The sequence below is a fragment of the Dendropsophus ebraccatus genome, chromosome 3 (genome assembly GCF_027789765.1).
Source record: "Dendropsophus ebraccatus isolate aDenEbr1 chromosome 3, aDenEbr1.pat, whole genome shotgun sequence".
NCBI lineage: Eukaryota > Metazoa > Chordata > Amphibia > Anura > Hylidae > Dendropsophus > Dendropsophus ebraccatus.
Window position 1 is genome coordinate 9671279 of NC_091456.1, and position 21358 is coordinate 9692636.

Below are 21358 nucleotides of genomic sequence, written 5' to 3' on the forward strand. Positions count from 1 at the left end.
GCCTGCTGTAGCCATAGCATACACACACAGCCTACTGCAGCCATAGCACACACACACACACACACATACAGCTGCAGCCATAGAACACTGAAGAAAATCACACAATCTTCTCACAGAGAGAAAACACCACGCTGAGGACAGAGGTTACTGCTACACTACTTATGTCTTCTCCTTCTCCTCCTCTATATTACACAGGATATCTTCATATACCACTGCTGCTTATATACAGTCATCCAGCATCCAGGAAGAGAACATCACAGATCTCCCCCCACACAATGGACTCTTCCAGCTCAGAAACAAACTGCCAAATAGTGACCGACAACTTTTCCATGACCACCCTTATGTAATAGGGCCAGTGTCCTATTACTGGTATATTCCCCGACCACCCTTATGTAATAGGGCCAGTGTCCTATTACTGATATATTCCCCGACCACCCTTATCTAATAGGGCCAGTGTCCTATTACTGATATATTCCCCTGACCACCCTTATGTCATAGGGCCAGTGTCCTATTACTGATATATTCCCCGACCACCCTTATGTCATAGGGCCAGTGTCCTATTACTGATATATTCCCCGACCACCCTTATGTAATAGGGCCAGTATCCTATTACTGATATATTCACCGACCACCCTTATGTCATAGGGCCAGTGTCCTATTACTGATATATTCCCCCGACCCCCCCTTATGTAATAGGGCCAGTGTCCTATTACTGATATATTCCCCGACCACCCTTATGAAATAGGGCCAGTGTCCTATTACTGATATATTCCCCCAACCCCCCCTTATGTAATAGGGCCAGTGTCCTATTACTGATATATTCACCGACCACCCTTATGTAATAGGGCCAGTGTCCTATTACTGATATATTCCCCGATCACCCTTATGTAATAGGGCCAGTGTCCTATTGCTGACATATTCCCCGACCACCCTTATGTAATAGGGCCAGTGTCCTATTACTGATATATTCCCCGATCACCCTTATGTAATAGGGCCAGTGTTCTATTAGAATTTTGCTCACAATATATATTCATGAGCAAAACTTGTAAAATTCATATCAAAATTCAATTCTACATTTTTTGAAGCTGGAGTCGGAACATTTTTTTCCGACTCCAACTCCGACTCCTGCCAAAGCTAGCTCCGACTCAGACTCCACGGCCCTGGGGAGAACAAGACTGCTGAAGGAGCGTTCCGCCTTACAGTCAGACGTCTCGGGCAATGTGAAAAATATGTTCACCTTTTATTTAAAAAAAAAAAAAGAAAAAGCCACATGAGAAATGTTCCTTTTATTAAAACAAATAGTGCATTAAAATTTTTTGTTAGAAAATTTTAGTGTTAAAGAGGTACTCCGGCAAAAAAAACCCCAAAACTTTCAAATCAACTGATGGCAGAAAGTTATACAGATTTGTAAATTATTTCTCAAGTCTTCCAGTACTTATCCGCTGCTGTATGTCCTGCAGGTAGTGGTGTATTCTCTCCAGTCTGACACAGTGCTCTCTGCTGCCACCTCTGTCCATGGCTCTGTCCATGCTGGCTATGGAGCTTCAGGCAGGTCGGTAAGATGGTTGCTTTAGAAGCTGACGGCAGAGCGGCGGGAGTTTTGAAGGTATCCTGCCGCACACCTACCCTTTAACAATGTAGGCCTCCATTGCATATAAGGTGCAAAAATCTAGCAGCACCGATAACTTGTGAACATCGACGGTGCTACAAAAGATGCATTGAAATGCTTGAGGCAGTGGTTCCATATAAATAGTGATGGCCGCCATTTATGGAGCCCCTTTAAATGTGTTCAGATTAAAGTGCAGACATCCACCGTTTCTCTTCCGTCGTCCTGTTCTGTCATTGTAAATCCGTCTCCTTCTCCCACCGTCTCCACTAGTCGGGGTCTCTTGCTGCACATGGGACACTGTTTATTCCGTATGGACGATGCTCTCATCCATATTATAAGATTCCATCTTTCCCCAGAAGTAATAGGAAGCGCTCCATGAACCTGCTGACCTCTGTGAAGAATTCCATGGCCAATGGTATGCTCCACCTCCGCATACCGCCTCTCATTGGATGGCACCTGAGGAATAGGGCACAGATTGGTTGATGTGGTTTTGGATAGTCAAAGGGTTTAAAAGGGTACTCCGGCATCATTTTTTTCTTTCAAATCAACTGGTGTCAGAAAGGCATACGGATTTGTAATGTCTATTTAAAAATCTCCAGTCTTCCAGTACTTATCAGCTGCTGTATGTCCTGCAGGAAGTGGTGTATTCTATCCAGTATGACACAGTGCTCTCTGCTGCCACCTCTGTCCATGTCAGGAACTGTCCAGAGCAGCAGCAAATCCGCATAGAAAACCTCTCCTGCTCTGGACAGTTCCTGACATGGACAGAGGTGGCAGCAGAGAGCACCGTGTCAGACTGGAGAGAATCCACCACTTCCTGCAGGACATACAGCAGCTGATAACTACTGGGTTTTTTTTTAAGTAAATTACAAGCCTGTATAACTTTCTAACACCAGTTGATTTGAAAGAATTCTTTTTGCCGGAGTTCCCCTTTAACAGTCTTATCTATGGCAATCTAGGGCACCTAAGGGTTAATGCATCTATAATTTCATTGTACATAATAAGCAGGTTGTACATTTACCTCCTTCATGTCAGAAAAATACAGGTTCCCATCAGTGAACTCTTTTCCCAGTGAAACATTGAGAGTGACCTCAGAATTGTCATAGTGGCCGCTCAAATCGACGTCCTTCTCCACTGAATATTGTACGACAAAGGCTTTGTGACTATCCAGGCAGCCCCCTCCCCAATCTGGATATAACATAGAGGCAAGGGGGCGTAGATATTTCTCACGGAGCGGAGTGATAAAGGTCTCGTCTAATCCAAGCTCATTCAGAAGGACCTGGACACATAGAACAACAAGTAACATTTATTGTGTGTTAGATTTTTCCTGATGCTGAAGGTTGTGTTCACATTGTACATTGTGTTTCTCTCTTTTTATTGTTTTCTTTTATTTTGGTGAACTCATTAAAGGGGTACTCTGGTGAAAAATCAACTGGTATCAGAAAGTTAAGACAGATTTTTAAATTACTTCTATAAAAAAATCTCCAGTCTTCCAGTACTTATCAGCTGCTGTATGTCCTGCGGGAAGTGGTGTATTCTGTCCAGTCTGACACAGTGCTCTGTGCTGCCACCTCTGTCCATGTCAGGAACTGTCCAGAGCAGCAGCAAATCCCTATAGAAACATCTGCTGCTCTGGACAGTTCCTGATATGAACAGAGGTGGCAGCAGACAGCACTGTGTCAGACTGGACAGAATACACTGCTTCTTGCAGGACATACAGCAGCTGCTAAGTACTGGAAGACTGGAGATTTTTTTATAGAAGTAAATTACAAATCTCTGGCACTTTCTAGCACCAGTTAATTTGAAAGAATTTTCTTTTTTACCGAAGGACCCCTTAAACTTTATCATGTTTACACAGGAAGATGGGCCGGCAATGGTTTTAATGTGCGTACAAAACGTAGTTGGCCGACAGATGAGAGATTTCTTGTTTATTGACTCATCGATGTTCGTGTACGTTGCTGATTATGGTCAATGAACGTTCCTGCCTGGTGATTGGTGTAATAGGACCCTCACGCCGCTCCTGTCTATAACTTCTCATTCACACAGGCTGCTTTGTCTATATTTCGCCCAGCACTACAGACAGATCCATATTTTACATTTTATACCTTATTATTTAGTCCAGGTTTTATTTAATATACTAAACCAGGGATGGGGAACCTTCAGCTAAAGCTTTGGCTGTCCAGGCATGATGGGAATTGTAGTTTTGCAACAGCTGGAGGGCAGAATTGTATTATAATATATATTTAATTTGAGAGAATGAAAAAATAAAAACAATACCCCATAGTTATTCATTGTGTTTGGCCGTCCCTTTTCTAAGTGTGATTTCTCAAAGTTTTCAAGTTCTTCCACAAAGTCCTTACAAAACTGAGGAACAAATACCGGGAAACAATATATCCTTTTACCTAATAACATAAAAAGAGGTAATAAATATATAAACTCACAGAGCCACATAACAGTAGTAGATACACCAGGGCATACTCTACTGTACAATCGTTTAGACCTGTGGTCATCTACGTCAGTGGTATCAAACTCAGACCTTCCAGCTGTTGCCAAACTACAATTCCCATCATGCCTGGACAGCCTGGGAATTGTAGTTGTGTAACAGCTGGAGGGTCTGAGTTTGACACCTGTGATGTACGTACTCCGCCAGCAATAACCTGAGCGTGCCTGTTGTCACTCAGAACCAGCACCGTCCCTTGTAGGGTTTATCTTGGATGCAACAAATACTGACGCAGCTCTCTACCGATCCACACATGATGCTGCCTGTGTTCTCTCTGATACCGCCAGTGTACACACACAGCGGGGACCGGCAGCACTACTCCCTCATTCTAGTGGCTGGTGGTGGTCTGAACAACAAGGGCCTTTTACATGGGCAGATTATCGGGTAGGAGAGCTCCTGCGGCTGATATACTCCCCATGTAAAAGTGACTTTAGAGCAGGCTTTAAAATTTATTGCTATCGGCCGCACATCTCCCTGTGTTAACAAGGAATGTAAGGCCAATAATGATAGAGAGAAACTGATGGCACGGATATGTATATATAGGGGTCATAGAGACAGGTCAAAAGTGTTCAGCCTTGTACCGATCAGGAGATAGAGCGGGGAGGGAACTGTGCTGTAGCATGTCCACTATCTGTTCAGAATATTTTTTTTTTAAATAGTCGGACTTATAATGGGCTCCTATGGAGTGTAACTCTTTTTTCAAAACTCAGAGCGGGGAGAGGAAGTGCTGCAGTTGTGAACTTCTCCTGATCGTACGGGTCTGAACACTTCGAGCTGGACCAATCAAAACTTTTGACATATGTTGAAAAAATTTTTTATAACAACAGCAACACTTCATTGTTTCGCTGCAGGTATGCTGTAACATCTGCTTTATCCCCAAATATTCTATCTGGCTTAAAGGGGTTGTCTTTTTATTTCAAATAAACTGGTGTCAGAAAGTTATATAGATTTGTAATTTGCTTCTATTAAAAAAATCTCAATTCTTCCCATACTTATCAGCTGCTGTATGTCATGCAGGAAATGTTTTATTTTCAGTCTGACACAGTGCTCTCTGCTGCCATCTATGGCCGAGACAGGAACTTGGTCTGGATTTTCTATGAATTCCCATAGAAAACCTCTACTGCTCTGGACAGTTACTGTCTCAGCCAGAGGTGGTAGCAGAGAGCACTGTGCCAGACTGAAAATAAAACATTTCCTGCATGACATACAGCAGATGATAAGTATGGGAAGAATTGAGATTTTTTTTTTAGAAGTAAATTACAAATCTATACTTTCTGACACCAGTTGATTTAAAAGAAACACCTGAACAACACCTTTAATACATAAATACCATACAAAAGCTTATTACCTGGGACTGACTGCAGACGGTTTAAGAGACCTTCCAGACTTGCATCACGTGACTCACAAAAACGAACAGCTTCCAAAAATTCTTCAGCTAAAAAAGACTCCTTGTAATAAAAATGCAACAGAATTCCTGTTACCACCATCATACGTGTAGCTGATAAAAGGGTTTCATGTATTTATTCCAAGAATCCTGCCACATTATGTTATAGGGAATGAGCAAGAGGCTAGAAGCTCTGTCTCCATTGCTGCCGCTACCCTTAAAGGGGCTATCCAGCAAAAATATTTTTCTTTCAAATCAAGTGGTTAAGTAAGTTATATAGATTTGCCATTCACTTCTATTTAAAAATCTCCAGTCTTCCCATACTTATTAGCTGCTGTATGTCCTGCAGGAAATGTTATTTACTTTTCAGTCTGCAGTGCTGTACAGATCACTTTACAGCAGCCTCCTCTTACCACCACAGACACAACAGGAAGTCTCAGCTTAGTTTTAGCCCCAGTGGTGAGAATGAGAACTGCAAGATCTCAGGATTATTTTAAAATATAGATAGAAAAATGGGAAATTAGAAAAATCTGTTTAGACATAAAAACAACATTTACACAATAAGTCATTTTCTGATGGCACATTCCCTTTAAGTTTGTGGCTGCATTCAACAGCCTTTTAGGTAGTTATTTTTAAAGGTTCATTAAATTTTGTTGAAAAAAACGTAAAACGGCCAAAAAAATTGGTCTGTGAACAACTTAAAATAATGCCCATTGTTCTCTAAATAACGTCTGCCAATAAATGTCCTGATTAATTTGGCTATGGCTGTGAACAACGGCCGCTATTGTATGCATCGTGTGAACTAACAGCCGTTGTTTCCATAGACTTCAATGGACATCACTGAAGACTGAAAATAGTGGCTGTTATTTTACTAAAATAAGAGTGTGTGTGAACACGGCCTAGAGATGTTACCTGTAAAACATACAGTTCAGGGTGCAATGGTTTATAGTAGAGGGAAATGTCCGCCTTTCTTTGCATCGATTCTTCAGCCAAAGTCATCCTTCTATGCACCTCTTTCTTAACCTGAAAAGAGTTTTATAAAGATTTTTATGAAACAATAACAGCAGAGTGGGGTGTAAGCAATCTGTTGTGTTGGGCACAACCCATCTGATGCCACCAGCTGCCCCCATGCAGGAGGTAGATGTAAAGTAATGATTATAATGGGCCACCATTGCTTCTCTACTATATAATCAATAGATTGTTATCCCCCTGGTTACTGATCAATACCCCAGACCTGGGCAGAGGGCAACAGACCTCATTCTGACACCGCTCTTGTTTTCTTTGTAGGTCCCGCTATTTTGCAGAACTTTAATCCAAATGAGCTTGTTAGTAGCACTGTGACGAACTGGGCACTGGGGGGGACAAGGAACGCCCCTGGTGCTTCTAATAAGCAAGACCGGCGCAGAAAGATGAGGTAGGCGGCGATCCGCACTAGGACATGTCCTATGTTTTCGCAGTGGGGGTCCTGGCACGGATCATGTGAATGGCTGCATTCATTTGAATGGTTCCTAAAATTGTCCGTGGTCCCGGATCCGCGACCGCGGACAATTTTACAGGATGTGTGAATGCAGCCTGAGAGTCTGTGAAAGTGTCACTGTCGTTTAAATTTTTTTTTTTTCAGAAATTAATAGTCCAGGCGATTTTAAGAAACTTTGTAATTGGGTTTATTAGCCAAATATGCCATTATCTGCTTCAAAAAGACTTTCCCCAGGTCCCCCCCCCTCCCTCCTTTCTCTCTCATTCACTGCTCATTATCAGGAAATCTCAACTCTTTTTCATCAGTCTTGTGTAACCTATGGAGAGGGGAGGGGGGAGGAGGGATATTAGTCGGCAGCAGAACAGCAGAACCTGTGTGAAAGCCGGTATTCAGAGGTCAGAGGAGACTGTCAGAGGAGATAGCGGGTGATGTAGCTGTAAATTAACTCTTTGTTGTCCTGTTTTGGTGCCCCATCTCCCCCCACCCCTCCCCTCTCCATAGAGAACAATGAAGACAGGGGAGAGAGCTTCATACTGCTTTTTCATGATAAAAAATGCATTTTTAGGCTAATAAACCTAATCACAAAGTTTCTGAAAATCGCCTAAACTATTGATTTCTGCAACAAACATTTAAACGACAGTGACACTTTAAGCTTTAATACACAGTATAAAAAAAGACCTGACCTTTTCCAATACGTCTGCAAACTTCTCAGCACTGCGGCATCCTCTGCTCTGTAAAGCCTAAAACATCAGGAAAATGCAGGTTAGTAGCCCCTCTAACCTCATGTGACTGTGCCAGCTCAGCTCTTTATGGAAGAAGGGGACTATCAGCTGAAAGGGAATGTACCAGCGGTATATCGCTTTTTTGTTTTTACCATGAAAAGAACCGATCCGTTAGAATCAATGGGGCGGCGTCATAGAGGGTTTCCTCCCACTGGAGGCTGGCTGGCCCTCCTCCAGTGCTTCAGGCCCGGCCAATGCTCGCTTCAAGGACTGTGGGACCGTCGCCCGGTCTATTCATGGTAAAAACCGAAAGGCGATAAACCACCTGGTACATTCACTTGAAGCATTTTACTTCCTTTCCCCTGTGTTTTAATATGGACAAACCGCACCAGTTGGATATGTACACAGCGAAATCTTCAGATATTGTATCAGTATTTGTAATGTAAAACCAATAAGAGAACAGAAACAGGGAGAAAGTATAATAGAAAGATCTGCACCTCCCATGTATCAGCTCCACATCTACTTTTGGCTTAAAGGGGTTATTCACCCCCAATTTTTTTTCTTTCAAATTAAATGGTGCCAGAAAGTTCTAGAGATTTGTAATTTACTTCATTAAAAAAAAATCTCGTCTTCCTGCACTTATCAGCTGCTGTATGTCCTACAGGAAGTAGTATTTTTCCAGTCAGGAGGGCAGGAGAGGTTTTCTATGGAGATTTGCAGTTCCTGACATGGACAGAGGTGTCAGTAGAGAGCACTTTGTTAAACTGGAGAAAATGCACCACTTCCTGCAGGACATACAGCAGCTGATAAGTATTGGAGATTATTAAATAGAAGTAAATTACAAGTCTATATAATCTTCTGGTACTGGCTGATATGAATAAAACTATTTTTTCGCTGGAGTTCCTCCTTTAACCCCCTTAGATCCTTCGGGGACCATGACAACCAACTGCTGCAAAACTCCAATGAGACCTGACTGCGCCGTAAAGCACACAGTACCCTCTCATAGTCCCTGGAGAACTGCTGCTCGTCTATGAAGCTGACATGCAGCTGGTACTCCTCTATGAAGATGTTATCCGTGAAGAAGCAGGCGCAGCTATACGCGGCCGCCATTACACCCGGCTCTGTAGCCCGACTACCGCCGCCATACTGTAAACACAGCCACTTCCGGATACAACACGTGACCATCCGCCTCCAGGCGCTAAGGGACCGTCTACAAAAATTCTCACGCGGAGATCCGGCCACACATCCCTAATATTACCTGTGCGCCTGATTCAGCGGCTGTATACTTTGACACGGACCCTTACCAGCCAGCCAGTGTCCCAGTAAACGAGGTCCCCCGGAAACATCTGTAGGCGCAGGAAGGTGCCGCGTCTCCTCTCAGTCATTGTAGTCTATAGGCTCAGGTATCACTGTGAGGCGGCCCACGCAGCTGCACACGGGCCGGTGCCGGGCATGGAGCCTCTGCAGGTGGCGGAGGAGGTGGTGGAATCCAGCCCTAACAAGCTGGAGGATATATACCGGCTGCTGGCTGAGGGATCCTTCCCATCATCCTTCTGCTCCATCAAGAAGAAGAACCTGAAGAGATATGCCCGCAAGTTTATCCTGGAAGGTGAGTGAGATGATGTGAGGGCACAGGTGGCATCTGCCATTCTATCTATCCAGCTGGCAGTCATAGCCCCAGTCCATCACTGATGACCCTAGGAGCCCATATCACCCGCTCCTGTGACACTGGATGGTGCGCCATGTGTAGTACTCACCCTCCCCCCCTTCCCCCAAGTCGTGTACGGTCATACAGTGTACAAACCGCCATACCTTATAGTGCCTGGTTATTGGCGTCGTACAGGATGGTTCTCAACCCTGTAATGACACAGCCGCACAGTCATTCAGTTTCCTCGCTCCCGGCATGATATTAGTATATCTAGTATATGGGGAAACACTTGGGTACAGGGATTCCTTCACAGAGCGGATGTGGGTTGTGTGAACGCAGCCTTACACTATTCACAGAAGAGGATTGGCGTTGCCTTGAAGGGGTTGATCTGACAAAGTAATTAAACTTTTACCTGATGTGGTCATAAAGTGAGAATTATGTTCATTCGTTTTACATCCACCAGTAGTACACTAGGCGCGCTCCCTCATGCAGATATCTTATATTTATATGCTGTAATTGTGGCAAAAAAACTGTTTTCACACTGTACTGTTTTTCTGATAAATTTTATATATTGCCCTCACAGGAGGATAGAATAATGGGTTTAGGGTCCTATTACACAGGCCAATGGGGGTCCGATAATTGTAAATGAGCGTCGATCTGCTAGATTACTGGGCCTATTACACAGCCCAATAATCGTTTAACAAGGGCTGCAGGGACATCGTTACCAATGTCCCTGCAGCCCTTGCTTAAACTGTATACATTACCTATCCATGCTGCAGGGCCCCTCTTGCGCTCTGTTTCTCCCTGGGTCCCGGCCAGTGATTGGCTGAGTGGCCTGTCAGCTCAGACAGGCCGCTCTGAAGCTGAAGCGCGGGACCCGGGGAGAAGCAGAGTACAGGAAGAGCCTTGGACTATGGATAAGTAATGTATGCAGTTTGGAAATCGTCAGCCGCGCACAGCTGTTACACGTAGCTTTGTGCGGTTGTCGATAATCGTTCTGTCTAATTGCAGGCAATAATCGAAAAACCGTTCGTATGTCGTTGATCATTGATTTAGATCTAGAGATGAGCGAACCTGGAGCAGCTGGAGTCCATCCGAACCCGAACTTTCAGCATTTGATTAGCGGTGGCTGCTGAAGTTGGATAAAGCCCTAAGGCTATGTGGAAATCATGGATATAGTCATTGGCTGTATCCATGTTTTCCAGACAATCTTACAGCTTTATCCAAGTTTAGCAGCCACCGCTAATCAAATGCCAAAGGTTCGGGTCGGCTCGAACCCGAACCCGGTTCGCTTATCTCTATTTAGATCTGAACCTAAAATTATTGTTAATTGTTCACTGTAATTCCACATTCGTTCGTTCAAGTTCCACATTTGTTCACTAATCGGTCAGTGTAATTGCACATTGTACATTGTTTTGCTGGGATCAGAAGGAATAAACGATCATAGTAACGATCGCAATAACGACTATCGTTTTGTGTAATATGGTGAACAATTTCAGGTTACCGATAAACAATCTAATCGTTAAAAAATCCCTCCATATAATAGGACCCTCACGGTCTTTTGGTGCTTCTTCAGGTGCTTGCCTTTACTACGTTGGACCTAAAAATAAAGAAAAGAGGGAAGTGGTTGTGGACCCAGAAAAAAGACACCACATTTTCTTGGAGAACCATCTCACAGAGTCCGGTCATCATTTGGGACAGAAGAAAACCGTGAACAGGATTCAGAGCCGATATTACTGGCTAGGGGTAGTGAAGGATGTAATAGACTGGGTAAGCCGACACAGAATGATTATTGGGGCTGAATGGGAAAAAAATACTTTAGTGTTAACACTTTATCATTGTGCTGCAGATCAAAGTGTGTGAAACGTGTCAGAATGCCGAATATCACAAATATCCCTCTAAGAAATGCAAACCTGTGAGAGCGGACAGGCCCTGGGAGATCCTCGGTATGGCTCTGCATGGTAAGTAGCTTTCATGCTTACACTGCTGGAGAGCAAATGCAGCTACAGCCAAGTATAAGAGAAGATGTATTTAAAGCGAATGCACATTCAGGTACATCACATTTTGGTTTGTTTGTTTTTAACCCCTTAATCGATTGGCGCCAACACTGGGATGCTGGTGACACAGTTGTTTTTTTTTTAACCAGTTCCCTTGCTCTGCGCCAGTTTTTTATCGAAGCACCGACCTGCCCTGCAACACTGGGAGCAGGCCCACCACCCCCTGTGTGACCATTTCCACTCTGTGAAGCAGCTCTATTGATTATAATGAAGCCGCGTCACAGAGGGGAGGGGATATTGCCACACTGGCGTGCCTCTGGCATCCCCGCACTGGCGCTAAACCGTTAAGGTAAGAAAAAGCACAGCAATGTAACTGATGGTACATTTGCTTTAAATGGTACCTATCAGTGGGGGTCCAGGCACTGAGACCCCCACCACTCACTAGAATGAAGGCGTAGATGCACTCTGTGCGCTCTGCCCCTTTATCTCCGCGCTCACTGCAATACCAGCTGTCCACAGAATTATAATGGAACCTATATATGTTCTGGCAATTCCACCTAAAGGAAGTTCCACAGGCTGCCATTATAACCATAGACACTCGCATTGGCAGTTAAGCTATTTTCCCACAGCGCACACGGTAATGGGGGGTTTGTGACTGTGGTTTGGTACAAAGCACATGAAGTGGGAGGTTATAAGGGTCTGATTCTCTCTGTGCTTCATTACGGTCTGGATCTACTTGTCCAGACCGTAATGCGGGGCGGGGGTGCTGCACCTAAACTCCCACCGATACATACCTCTAAGATGTCACTATGACTTGTCAGAAGTTTGTCTAAAAGATACGTACCCTGTCACGTACAGTACACCTTGTGCTCAGTGTTCATCATATATCTGAAAAAAATATTTTCATTTTTAGTTCTTATGATGGCCCGGGATGTAATCTGACTATTGGAACGGGCCGCATGCATTTTGCCTCTTATGGTGCCTTCACACGGACAGATTTATCTGACAACGATTTTTGAAGCCAAAGCCAGCAACAGACTATAGACAGAGAACAGATCTTAAAGGAAAGACTGAGATTTCTCCTCTTTTTAAATTAATTCCTGGCTTTGGCTTTAAAAATCTGTCCGATAAGTCTGTCTGTGTAAAGGCACCATTACATTCTGCAATTATAACCAGCAGTTTTTTTTTTTATTTCTTAGGGCCGTTTCCTCCAACTTCCCAGCTCAATGCCTATGTAATAACAGTAACCGACTTCTTCACTAAATGGACTGAAGCTGTGTCTGTCCCCACCAGTGATGCACTCAGTGTCGCCAAAGCGCTATCTTCCATTTATTTCAGGTATGCACACTGTTTTTGTTTTGTTTTTTTAAACAAGATTTTTTTTTTATTAACTTTTTTGCACATATATTATATATAGCAATACAGCAACAAAAAACCCCATAAAGAACTTTCTGTTCCATAATGTTACATGTCGGGGAAAAAAGACTGTGGCACTGGAATCCCCGCGAATGCTGTCTATTGATGTAAAAATTTTAAAGCAAACGTACCTTATCGCACGTTCGCTTTAAGGCTAGATTCACACTTAACGGATCCGCAGCCACTGATTGACTGAGCGAGACGTCAAGATGCCGGGAGCCACAGAACAAGCCGGAGCGCAGACCAGGTAATGTATACACCGGGCCACCGCGGGTTTAAGGTGGGGGGTGGGGAGTTTACATACTCACAGCGGGATGAAAATTTCAGTGACAGTACGGGAATCACATCGGATTTAGTGTAAAACTGCCTTATGAGCTTCCATTGATATATATATACACACAACATTACTCATTGTAATTCTATTGTTATGTTCTTGTCAACACAGATTCGGGGCGGCCAAAAACATTTATTTCAATGAAACCTGGGACTTCTGTGAGGAGGTATGAAAATTGGTGACATAGCAAGGAATAAAATTGATGTGGTAAAGTATCATTTGGAAACTCTCAGACTATATAGAATATATAAAAGAAGAAAGAACCACGCCTCTGATTGTCTTTCTAGATGCTACATTTTAAGAACTGGTAATACAATATGTATATATTTCTTTTTTTTTTCTGTTCCTTGAAAGAATGAAAGTGTCTGTCTTAAACCAAATGCTCCCTGCTAGGGTTATAAAATAATAAACTACACTGTACTCACAGGCACAGTCCAGCCCTCTGTCTCCTGATGTTTTATAATGCACAGCAGCCAATCACTGAGGCTGCTTTATGTTTAGCACGCCATCAGCGGAGCAGGGAGAGCATGTCATCAGGGTGAGTAAACAGAGGGCAGGATTGGAGCAGGCAAGGTGAGTACAGTGTAATTATTACTTTATATTCCCAGCTGGCAGTATTTTTCTTTTTTTAAATTCAATGGTAGACCCCTTTAATGTCTGTCTAGAACAAAGGAATAACACCATGCAGAGGTCTCAGAAAAAAAATTACCAAGTAAAGGTATGCCTCTGCTATAGTTAGTGTATATATATATATATATATATATATATATATATAAGCTGTGAGTCAGACTCCTCGCGCCCTCTCGCCACACGCCGACCGACATCAGCTCTGACCGTTTGCATTTTTTTACCATATCAATGTTGGGCATCACAATACTTTAATAGTTTAATACCTAAGACCGCATCCGATTACTACTACTACTACTACTCCTAGCATACAGTTGTGCACACAAGATACGGGGAAGATTCCATTAAGTGAGAAAACTACTCAAACCAATTTCAAGAAAGCTCATGCTTTATCTCCACACAGCCCCCTGAGGAACCCATGCACACCACATAGGGGGAAACATGTTGGGAGTGGAATCCTAATCTGTCTGAAGACTCCTTTATGGAACACTGAGTGTGACTTTATTAACCAGTGTTCTGACAAGCTTTCTCTTATTGAATAGTGATCAGACCGTATGGGGTTATTGTATCTTTCCCCCTACTCACCTTAAATGAGAATTCCGGCCAAACATATATTTAAGTTAATGTTATTGCCCAATAAAAATTCTACAAATTCTCAATATATACTGATTATAGAAATGCACATATAGAGCTTTATCCCTTCAGTTACTACAGCTTGAAGTCTTGTGTTCCTAGCAAAAATGGAGATGTCATAACCGACTGTCTAACATACAGGAGTGTAAAGCAGGGAAACCTCCGGTAGGAGTTCCGATGCGAGAAGAGAGAGACCACTGGGATGATGTAAAATGTGAATCATCATCTCTGTGGTCTCTTTCCCGTCCCTGCACCGGAGCTGTCATTATCTGTATTGTGTGGGTGGTCAGTAGACCTCCTTCATCTGACCTGTCAGCAGTTTTCTATCCAGGCCTACAATACAAATAGTGACATCTCTGGTGCAGGGACAGGAGAGAGACCACCAGGATGATGATGATTCACATGTCACATCATCCCAGTGGTCTCTCCCCCGTCTTGCGCCAGAACTGTTACTGGAGGTTCCCCTGCTTCACACTCCTGTCCCCGTAAAGCCCAGCATGCACCTCTCTATGCTAGTTAGTGGGTCGTGACATCACAATTTTTGCTATGAACAGACGACTCCAAGCTGTAGTAAATGAAGGAATAAAGCTCTGTATGTGCATTTCCTATAATTGGTGTATAGTGAGAATCTGTATAATTTTTGTTGGGCAATAGCTACTTATTTCTTCTCCTACCTCATTCTGACCCTACACTTTAGGGCCCTATTCCACCGGACGATTATCGTTTGCATAATCGTTAATGATTAACGATCTCAAACGACCGCTATTGCGAAAGACCTGAAAACGTTCACTCATTTCCATGGAACGATAATTGTTACTTATGATCGTATTTGCGATAGCTTTTTCTTCGCTATTTCTTCGCTATTACGTTCGTATCTACTAAGAACGACCGAACAATGTCTTATTCAATGCCAATGATTTGCAAATGTTTTGGAGCAATGTTGAACGAGCAACGATAAAATAAGGTCCAGGTCTTATAAAGCGATCAACGATTTCTCGTTCGGTCGTTAATCGTTAACTGCATTTCAACCGAACGATTATTGTTTAGATTTGAACAATTTAACGATAATCTGAACAATAATCGTCCGGTGGAATAGGGTCCTTAGTGGTGGTCTTCCATTGAGGGGATATCTCCCACCTGGTGAGGGGTCCCCTGATGACATAGTCCGGGTCTAACAGGGCAACCTCCTAGACCGTATATTGGCCTTTTGCTAAACTAATTTACAGTTTCTTCTTTAACCATGTTGGACACAGTTAGAGGTACTGTATAACACGACCACTTGATGGAAATTCTCTTCTATTCCTGCTAGGTTAGTCGGCTGCTTTGTGTAAGATGGAACATTTCTCAGACTCTGACTGCAGCGGACACGAGCGAGCACACGGGGCTGGATGATCGGACCTTTGAGGTGCTGCAGACTGCAATAAGGAGAGCTGTGAATGACAACCAGGATAACTGGGATGAGCAACTGGATCCCATTTTATTTCAGTTCCGAACACTGGTTAATCCAGTAACCAAATATACACCATATTTTCTTATGTTTAATAGAAATGTTCAGATTTCTAGCACGGTAGGTCCCTCATTATGTTGTTTTTTGTTACTATTCATTTTTTTTTAACAGGTTTCGAGATATTCAGTATAGCTAAATCCCAGTAGGTTAGAGAGTCCAGTACTGGTGAGATGATATCGCTGCCATGTTTCTCCAAAAATAAGACCTGGCGTCATTTTGCAGGCTTTCTGGGGTAAACTTAAAATAAAATATAAGCCCTATTCCAATAATAAGCCCTATTCCAATAATAAGGCTGACCAGATCCCTAACACTGGGTGCCGAGCATCAGTACAGATGCAGTACGGGACACTTAAGATGGGGGGGGCTAGAGGGTACATGGGCAACTACAGGGGGGGAGGTATAGAGTATGTGGACTACCTGCAGAGGGGGGAGGTATACAGTATGGGGACTACCTGCAGAGAATGGAGGTATAGAGTATGTGGGAACAACTACCGGGGGGGGGGGGGGGTATATAGTATAGGGACTACCTGCAGGGAGGGGACAACTACAGAGGGGAGGGAGCTATACATTATGGGAACTACCTGCAGATCAGGGAGCGGTACAGTATGGGAACTACCTGCAGATCAGGGAGCGGTACTGTATGGGAACTACCTGCAGATCAGGGAGCGGTACAGTATGGGAACTACCTGCAGATCAGGGAGCGGTACTGTATGGGAACTACCTGCAGATCAGGGAGCGGTACTGTATGGGAACTACCTGCAGATCAGGGAGCGGTACAGTATAGGAACTACCTGCAGAGGGTGATGCATACATTGTGGGGGAACAACTACAGACAGGTATACAGTATGGGTACTACCTGCAGAGGTGGGATCTATACAGTACAGGGGGTCTTACTACAAAGGGATAATGTATACAGTATAAGGGAACATCTACAGAGGGAGAAGGGAGGTATACAGTATGGTGGGCCTGGTGGGAAAATGGGTATACGATATGGGGACTACCTGCAGAGAGGGGAGGGATGTATACAGTATTGGGGATTTTCTACAGAGAGGAGAGGGAGGTATACAGTATTGGGGGCCTTACTACTGTATAGAGTGGGGTACAGTGTTGGAGTATACCATGTTTTTCTGAAAATAAACCCTAGCCCTTTTTCAGAGAAAAAAACCCATAAGATGCTGTCTTTTCAGAAAAACACAGGTAATTGATTTGTAAAAGCATCTCAAAGGGTTAATCTTCTGCAATTAAACTTTAACATGTTGCTGCCCTGGCACAGAACATAACAATTGGCCTATTCTTACCTTTTGGTGCTCCCCCGGTGTCCTCCTGCGTCATCTTCAGGTGGTCGCCTCCACTTCAGAGATGGACTTGTCTGTCAGTTATAGCCTGCTCAGCCAATCATGGCTACGGCGCTGTCCTATCTCCGTCAGTGATTGGCTGAGTGGGCTGTCACTGCCGTGTTAGTCTCTGAAGTGGAGACGGGATTGTTTATCCGAGGACCTCAAGATGGTCCAGGAGGACACGGGAAGCGGGAAAAGGGATAGGCCAATTGTTATGTTCTGTATGAGGGCAGCAGCATGTTCAAAGTTTAATTTCAACGGAATACCCCTTTAAGTTGCTTTTTTGTTTATCACTTGCCTTGGATCATAATGTTCACAACTTTAGGAACCAAGAAGAACTGTGTTTCATGTGTTCCAGATTGATTTATTATTCTCTGCCCACAGTCCAAGCTAGAACTAAAGTTAAAGCGTAACTGTCATGTTTTTTTTTTTTATTGCAGAAATCAGTAGTATAAGCGTTTTTAAGAAACTCTGTAATAGGTTTTATCAGCCAAAAAAGCCTCCTTCTGTACTCAAGAAGCAATCTCCCAGCCTCCCCCCCTGACTTCTTATCTGTGCATTATCAGGCAAATCCGTCTTCATTACAGAGAAGCCAGTGAAGACGGGCTCTGCTCTCTCCATTGTAAGCCTATGAAGGGGGGAGGGGCTGAGGGAGATGAGGGAGCAGGAAGAGGTGACATGAAGGTCAGCTGTTTATAGACTCTCTGGGCACCTAAAACGCTAAATTCAGGGGTCAGAAAGGTCAGTGTTTTATCTATGAACTTACTGAGAGAAGATTGCAGGGTGTTGTGCTGTGCAGGACTGCTCCGTGCTCAGTCACTCCTAACAGCCCCTCCCCTCTCCATAGCCACATAATGGAGACAGAAATCCTGCTTCATCTGATGTGAGGGGGGAGGCTGGGAGATTGCTTTTTCACTACAGAAGGAAACTCTTTTAGTACATAAAACCTATTACAGAGTTTCTTAAAATCGCTTGTACTGTTGATATTTAATGTTTTCAGAAAAATGGCCCTGAAATGACAGTTACGTTTTAAAGTTTCCCTGTCGTTTAATTTTTTTTTTTTTAGTACAATAGTAAGAAACGTTATTGGGTTTATTAGCCAAAAAATACATTTTTATTATGAAAAAGCAGTTTGAAGCTCTCCCCCCTGTCTGCATTGTTCTCTATGGAGAGGGGAGGGGTGAAGGGAGATGAGGCTTTCACACAGGTCCAACTGTGTAATCCTTTGTTCTCTGCTGGTGACTAATCTCCCTCCTCCCCTCTCCATAGATTAGACAGGGCCCGACTGATGTAAAAGAGTCGTGATTTCCTGATAATGAGCAGTGATTGAGAGAGAGCAGGGAGGGGGCGGGGACCTGGGAAAAGTCTTTTTGAATGCAGATAATGGCATATTTGCCTAATAAACCCAATTACAAAGTTTCTTAAAATCGCCTGGACTATTGATTTCTGCAAGAAAAAAAAAGTGACACTTTAATCATTCCTTTTTCTCTATACAAAATCTGTATGAATCTTTTGTATCTTGTTCTACTGTTGATCAGAGTGAATCTGCGGAGGACTCCAGTGTTCTTGAAGATCTATGTCCCCAGAATGATGATTTGGCCCAACACACCTCTAGAGTGCAGCTACAGAGGACGGCGGTAACACAGATGGTAGGTGCAGCAAGGGTGCTAGCATTAGCTATGGGAGGATCCAGATGCTTTATCTGCTTTATCTTCTATGGTGATTTGCTACTACTCTGTACAGTTCCTGACATGGACAGAGGTGGCAGCAGAGAGCACTGTGTCAGACTGGAAAGAATACACCACTTCCCGCAGGACATACAGCAGCTCATAAGTATTGGAGTACTGGAGATTTGTACTTTACTTATAATAAAAAAAAATCTCTAGAGCTTTCTGGCACCAGTTGATTTGAAATGAAATCAACAAAAAAAAAAAAAAACACATATATACTCCTATATAATATCAATGCAAAGTACAGCTTATCCCACCAGAAAAGAATCCTTGAAACTAGAATGTTTTTGAATGTAACAACAGGTAAAATGCATTGTCTAGGCCGGCCCTAAAGGGGTTAAAGGACAACTCCGGCCAAAACATATTTTTTATATGTTATTACATAAGGAAAGTTAGACAAATTCCTAATGTACATTAACTATGGGAAATGCACATATACTGCTATTTCCCTTAATTTAGTAGATCAGGCAGGCTTCTAATTCTCAAAAAAAAAAAAAAAAAAAAAAAAGTGATGTCACGAATCAGGTGTAATGCATTATGTGTCCAGCAGGGGGTGCACTATATGTAGAAGTCTATATATTGTATATGGAATTGTATGTAATGTAGTGTTTGTGAGTGGTTACAGTACACTATCACAGGGACACTTGCATCTCCCTCCCTATGCTGCCGATGACCAGGCTCACAATGGGACAGAGGGAGATGGACGGCACCTAGCAGGGAGCGAGAGAGGTGTCCAGGCGTGTGTGGGACAGATACATGCTGTACTACTCCCCCATCATCTGCTCATACTATGAGCACACCTGACCCGTGCTCAGTCCCCAATGTCATCCCCGGCAGCTCTCATAATCTGCCGCCCGCCCCCTAGCGACATGGGGACTGAGCACTGGTCAGGAGCGCTCATAGTATGAGCAGATGATGGGGGAGTAGTACAGCATGTATCTGTCCCACACACCTCTCTCCCGGTGTGAGATGCAAGTGTCCCTGTGATAGTGTACTATAACCACTCACTAACACTACATTACATACAGTTCCATATACAATACAATACTTAGACTTCTACATATAGTGCACCCCCTGCTGGACACTTCATATAAATTACACCTGATTCGTGATGTCACAGTTTTTCTAGAGAATCTGAAGCCTTCCTGATGTACATTAATTATGGGAATTGCACATATACTGCTATTTCCCCTAATTTAGTAGATTAGGAATTTGTCTAACTTTCCTTATGTAAAAAAAATATGTTTTGGCTGGAGTGGCTTCAAGATGGAGCTTTGCTTTAGTATCACCGGTCGGCTGATCAGTATGCAGTAATATCATGTACCGTACCTATGCCTCTATGTTTAGTGCATCTCTGTATGTGAAAGAATTCTCCTGTTTTTTCTGTGTTTTCGTCTGTAGGTTTTGGCAAATTTATCAGCCGTTGACGTCCAACAGAGGAAGACTGCTCCGAAGTCCAGGAGAGGCAACGTGCCTATAACTTTCCAAGCTCAAGAAGACGACTTTGACAGTGTTGCAGACCAGGCTCTGAAAAAGTTTAAGCACAACCACATTGTTTCCTTTAAGTTTGAGACTGTTTTATCCCCAGATGGGAATGCCGGAAAGGAGAGTTAAAGTAGTGATGAGCGAACTTGCTGAACGTTTGGGTATGTCCGAACCCGAATGCTCAGGATTTGACTTCCGGTGTCTGGAGAAGTTTGATGCAGCCCTAGGGATATATGGCCATTGGCTGAATTCATGATTTCTAGGACTCCCTAGTGCAGCATCTAAATTTTTCAGACATTGGGACATTCGCTCATCCACTATGAGGGCCACTTTCAATCTTTGATCACATAAGTACAACATTAAAGGGGTACTCTGGCCAGCATGTTTTATTTTTTTTGTTTTTTTTTTTCAAAATCGCATGGGAGGGTGTGAGCGCTGACACCCGCATCAAGCTGCTGTTGTCCCTCAATCTCTAACCGCTTCCTGGTCTGAGACAGGACTTGAGACGAGAAATTTCGGACCCACTCAGCTATTCAGCAGCGGAGACGGATCCCCACTACAGCCGCTGAATTGCTGAAGCGGGTCTGTCAACTTCACGTTTCAAGTACTGTGTGAGACCAGGAAGTGGCCGGAGATTGGGGGAAAAGAGCAGCTGGATATGGGCGGCACTCACCCTTTCCCTGGTAATTGTGAAGAAAAAAGTGTCCTGGCTGGAGTACCCCTTTATAGGGATAAATATATTAAATGTACTGGCACTGTTACAGGAAACTCTGTGCCATATCAAAAAGTGTCCTGGCTGGAGCACCCCTTTATAAGGATAAATATATTAAGTGGGCACTGTTACAGAAATCAAAAGGTTTTTTTTTTTTTTTTTTTTTTTTTGCTCGCTCAGGGTCCAAACCCTGTTTAAACTCCAACTAATTGACAGAACGAGTCAGGAGAAGAACGTGCT

The 21358-nt window shown here is 43.4% G+C and overlaps 1 protein-coding gene across 1 annotated transcript; it reads right to left on the reverse strand.

Moving 5' to 3' along the window:
- Positions 1 to 1267: 1267 nt before the first annotated feature.
- Positions 1268 to 8874, reverse strand: OGFOD2 (2-oxoglutarate and iron dependent oxygenase domain containing 2). The gene is made up of 7 exons (XM_069960863.1): positions 8689 to 8874; positions 7654 to 7710; positions 6406 to 6516; positions 5458 to 5557; positions 3887 to 4011; positions 2631 to 2888; positions 1268 to 2065 (listed from the first exon to the last, which is right to left on the reverse strand). The coding sequence occupies exons 1-7, from the start codon at positions 8800 to 8802 to the stop codon at positions 1790 to 1792; spliced, it is 1041 nt and encodes a 346-aa protein (XP_069816964.1). The 5' UTR covers positions 8803 to 8874; the 3' UTR covers positions 1268 to 1789.
- Positions 8875 to 21358: the final 12484 nt, after the last annotated feature.

Excerpts from the sequence above, each read along its gene's own strand:
- OGFOD2 (XM_069960863.1), bottom strand. The coding sequence starts at position 8,802 with ATGGCGGCCGCGTATAGCTGCGCCTGCTTCTTCACGGATAACATCTTC. Across the intron at positions 7,711-8,688 it reads TCTCCAGGGACTATGAGAGG|GCTTTACAGAGCAGAGGATG; the intron begins GTACTGTGTGCT and ends CTGATGTTTTAG. Across the intron at positions 4,012-5,457 it reads CCGTCTGCAGTCAGTCCCAG|GTAAAAGGATATATTGTTTC; the intron begins GTAATAAGCTTT and ends TTATGTTATTAG.